Source organism: Gossypium arboreum, chromosome 5 (assembly GCF_025698485.1).
Source record: "Gossypium arboreum isolate Shixiya-1 chromosome 5, ASM2569848v2, whole genome shotgun sequence".
In the NCBI taxonomy this organism is placed as follows: domain Eukaryota; kingdom Viridiplantae; phylum Streptophyta; class Magnoliopsida; order Malvales; family Malvaceae; genus Gossypium; species Gossypium arboreum.
Genome location: NC_069074.1, coordinates 92,266,408 through 92,270,319, shown reverse-complemented (window position 1 = coordinate 92,270,319; position 3,912 = coordinate 92,266,408). Strand labels below are relative to the sequence as shown.

The 3,912-nt window shown below is 35.4% G+C and overlaps 1 protein-coding gene across 1 annotated transcript; it reads right to left on the bottom strand.

Annotated features, from left to right (window-relative positions):
- Positions 1 to 419: 419 nt before the first annotated feature.
- Positions 420 to 1,052, bottom strand: LOC108487999 (dirigent protein 4-like). The gene has a single exon (XM_017792321.2). It carries the CDS (start codon positions 962 to 964, stop codon positions 440 to 442), a length of 525 nt encoding a protein of 174 aa, XP_017647810.1. The 5' UTR covers positions 965 to 1,052; the 3' UTR covers positions 420 to 439.
- Between the last annotated feature and the right edge of the window lie 2,860 nt (positions 1,053 to 3,912).

The window sequence follows — 3,912 nt, the reverse complement described above, 5'->3', positions numbered from 1 at the left end:
ATATAGACTATTAAAAATTAAAATTTCATTTTGACCCCTAAAAGAATATTCTGGCTTTCGCCCGTAAAAAGGCTTCAACCGAAAATATTCTGAAAATAGTTTTTGCATTACCAACAATTATAAAGTCTCAAGATTTATTCATCTCAACACAATAATTGTTTGTTATCAACAAACTTTCCCAATTTTTGCGTAAATCAACCCCTATCAGAGATGAAGATAAATACTGAATAGATATATTTATGTATCATTTTAGTAGCTAAGAATTTAACCTTTATTTCTCTTATAATGATAAAGTACAATGATGAAACATGAGAATTATAAATTTTAATCAGATCATATATATAAAGATATATATATTATATATATATATATATTTCTCATACAATTATTCTAATCAAGTGGAGCACAATTCAAAAGGATTGCGTCTGTAAATAACATCTTAGTAATGAATTACAGTAACGTTAAATTCCATAATGACATTGGTGGCATTTATAAGGATAGGGTTAAATAGTGCAATCCCTTTTGCCATCATGAATCGTCCTCTTCCTCCAACCACCGCAAGCCCTGGTTCTCCCCTTGAAAATATGCTTAGAGAGCTGCCATTAAACTTACCGGTATTAAATCCAAATTCTATGTACTGCGTGCTCGATGCATTTGATCCAGCCAAGAGCGAAATACCCTGAACATTTCCAATCACCTCTGAGTCAGGCTCAGGACCAGTCCTGAGGGGATCATTAACGGAAACTAGGGTGGCAAATGTCACTGATGAATTATTGCTTGTGATGTTAGCTTGGGCTACCACGACTGCTGTAACACCCGTATGTTCGTGCATAAAGAAGTGAAGATTGGTGACCTTAGGTGGCCTGGGATGATATGGTAGTGTATCTGAGTAGTATTGGCTCAGCACTGCTACTTGGGAGAGGCAGATGACCAGAATCCAACTCAACATCAATGTTCCTTTCATTATCTCTGTTTTACTATAATTTCTGGGGCGAAATGTAGATGAAAGCTACAGAATTGTTGCTTCAATTTTATTAAGAAAACAGAAAGATTTATAGTGATAAAACCTGCAGACATGAAAATAATTTATTGTCCCAAACATTTTATATAATACATGATTGATTTCCCCGTGGTAATATTAAAAAGAACACAAACCTTGATCACTCAACAGAAACTTGGTCTAATTATTTTAGATTGGAAGTTTACTCCCCCAGCGTTTCTGTTTTCGTGTGAATATTGACCATTGAATTTAATTTATTTGATATTATATATTACATGTGATTGATGTGTTGATTTTATAAATTATTTTATCTTCTGCCAACAAATGTTTGTTTGATATGAAATATTTTTTTCTAAATCTCCTTTAGAAATTAACAGCGAATGTAGAAATTTATTAGAAATCAGAAACATGGTCTAATTAGCTGCTTGATCTAATCAATTTTCTTGGTTTTTTGCGCAAAGCAGGTTGTGGAATTCACCACCACCGTTCTGTCAAATTTTCTCTTTTTCTTGAGTAACTAAAACTCTATTCTGGCTTGGGGACACTAATCAATCCGAGAGAGAATGTGAGGCTTGCAATCTTGCCTAAATCTTCCACACTCTTGCAATTCTCTATTGGAATTTGTTAAATTTGGAACTGAATTGTGTTCTAATACATGTCTCATGGAATTTGACAATTTCTGTACTCTCTTAGACAAATTGCTCATTTGAAAAAACGACACAAAAAAAAAAAAAGAAGATCAAGAAGAAGAGAAAACAGAAGGAAAAAAAAAAGAATACTTCACTGACAGCTTAAATTATGAGTAAGAACTTGTGAGTTGTGACAGATTGAGTAACCGGGATGCATGGAGTGCTTTGATTGTCATTTCACTTCACGTCAAAAGGTCGAGTGATATTTCAAGTCAATAAATTACTCTAATCACGGTGTCATAAGTAGAGAAAAATGGTTGTTTAGAGATGTATTGAATTGTGTAACCATGGTGGGGTGCTTGAGTTGTCATCTCATATTGTGTTAGAAGATTCGACAGCATTTTAAACAAAAGAAAAAAGAAATAGATAAAAGAAAGAAATAAATGTCTCTGTGTGTTAGCAGTAAATATATAGTTGGCTCGATCTGTTAGACTGTTAGTTAGTTAGCTACAATTATTCATCTTTGTCATACTTTCTTGATTCTCTTCCTGTAAATATATGGCTGCTTATCTATGTGTAAGTTTGTAATATGAAATACAATATTGGCTTCTCTATTCATCTCTTTTCTAGTCTTCTAATATGGTATCTGAGCTGGTTTTTTGAAAGTTTGTTGGTGTTGAGAGCAACTTATCCGGATGAAGTAACAAAGCTGACAGAAGCTTGAGCTTCAAGGCTCGAGGCTTGCACAGCAAACAACTAAATTTGCTTAAGAAACTTAAGAAATTTTTGAACAGAAAAGAGAAGCAAGAAAAGAGAGTATATATGAATGAAAATGCTGATGATTTCATTAACAATTGAAGTTGGAATAATGCCAATACATATATTAGGCATAAGCTGGTCAAAATGAACAAATTTCACCTAAGCTATCACCTAACACCACTAAGTTACATTGAAACTTGTTGAACATTGCTTGCAAACTTTGACAAGCTGATTATCAGCTCAATACTACCTAATTACATCAAATACATCAACAACAAGTTAAAATTGAACTAAATTACATATCAGCAACTTAGAGTAAGAAAATAAACAAAATGAAACAGTTTCTTCAACTGGATCTACTAGGCTCGGGCTGTATGGCCTGCTGCTTGTTGATCTTAGTGCGACATGCTGGCCAACTTCAACACTCCTCATTGGCTAGCATGTTGCATACTCCTAATTGTTTTCTCAATTGTTGAACCTTGACACATTAAGAGGTTTTGTTAAAATGTCAGCGAGTTGCTCTTCAGAACTACAATGAACCAGTTCCACTTCTCTAGCTTGCTCCATCTCTCTAACAACATGAAGCTTAATATTGAAGCACTTTGTTCTTCTGCGAAAAACCAGATTCTTTGCAATTGCAACAGTAGATTTGTTGTCACACATTATCTCTGTTGCTCCCTCTTGATGCAGATTCAAGTTAACTAAGATCTTTCTTAACCATGCTGCTTGATTCACAGCTCCAGCAGCTGCAACATATTCAGCTTCAGTAGTTGATTGAGCTACTATACTTTGCTTCTTTGAGCTCCAGCAAAAGATGACTGAACCAAGGGTGAAAGCATACCCTGAGGTGCTCTTCATGTCATCCATCGAGCCAGCCCAGTCACTGTCAGTATAGCCAACCAATCTTAGGCTTTCAGCCTTGCTATATAGCATTCCATAGCTCAGGGTACCTTTGATGTACTTGAGCACCCTTTTTTCTATTTGAAAATGCTTCTCATTGCAACAATGCATGAACCTTAAGAGTAAGCTTACACCAAACATGATGTCTGGCCTAGTGGCAGTCAGGAATAGTAAACAACCAACTAGACTCCTATAGACAAATTCACTAACTTGCTCAGAAATAACTTGGCTCGACAGCTTTTCTCCTATAGCAATAGGAGTGCTTGTTGCTTTATTGTTTTGCATGGTGCACTTGGTTAGAATTTTGGAGGCAAAGGTTTTCTGACTTAGGAATATTCCATTTTCAATTTGTGACACCTCCATACCAAGAAAATAGGTCATTCTTCCAAGATCAGACATCTCAAACTGCAGCTCCATATTTTAGCTTTAAAATTAGCCAACATTGCTTGGTCTCCTCCTATCACCAATAGATCATCGACATATAAGGATACAATGAGATTAATTTCGATTCTTTCCTTCTTGACATATAGAGTTGGCTCGCTAATACTCCTTTCAAACCCCAAACTGACCAAGTAGCCATCGATTCTGCTGAACCAGGCCCTTGATGCCTGTTTTAAGCCATAC

Bases quoted from the DNA above. Each gene is read 5' to 3' on its own strand.
- LOC108487999 (XM_017792321.2), bottom strand. From the start codon at position 964: ATGAAAGGAACATTGATGTTGAGTTGGATTCTGGTCATCTGCCTCTCC.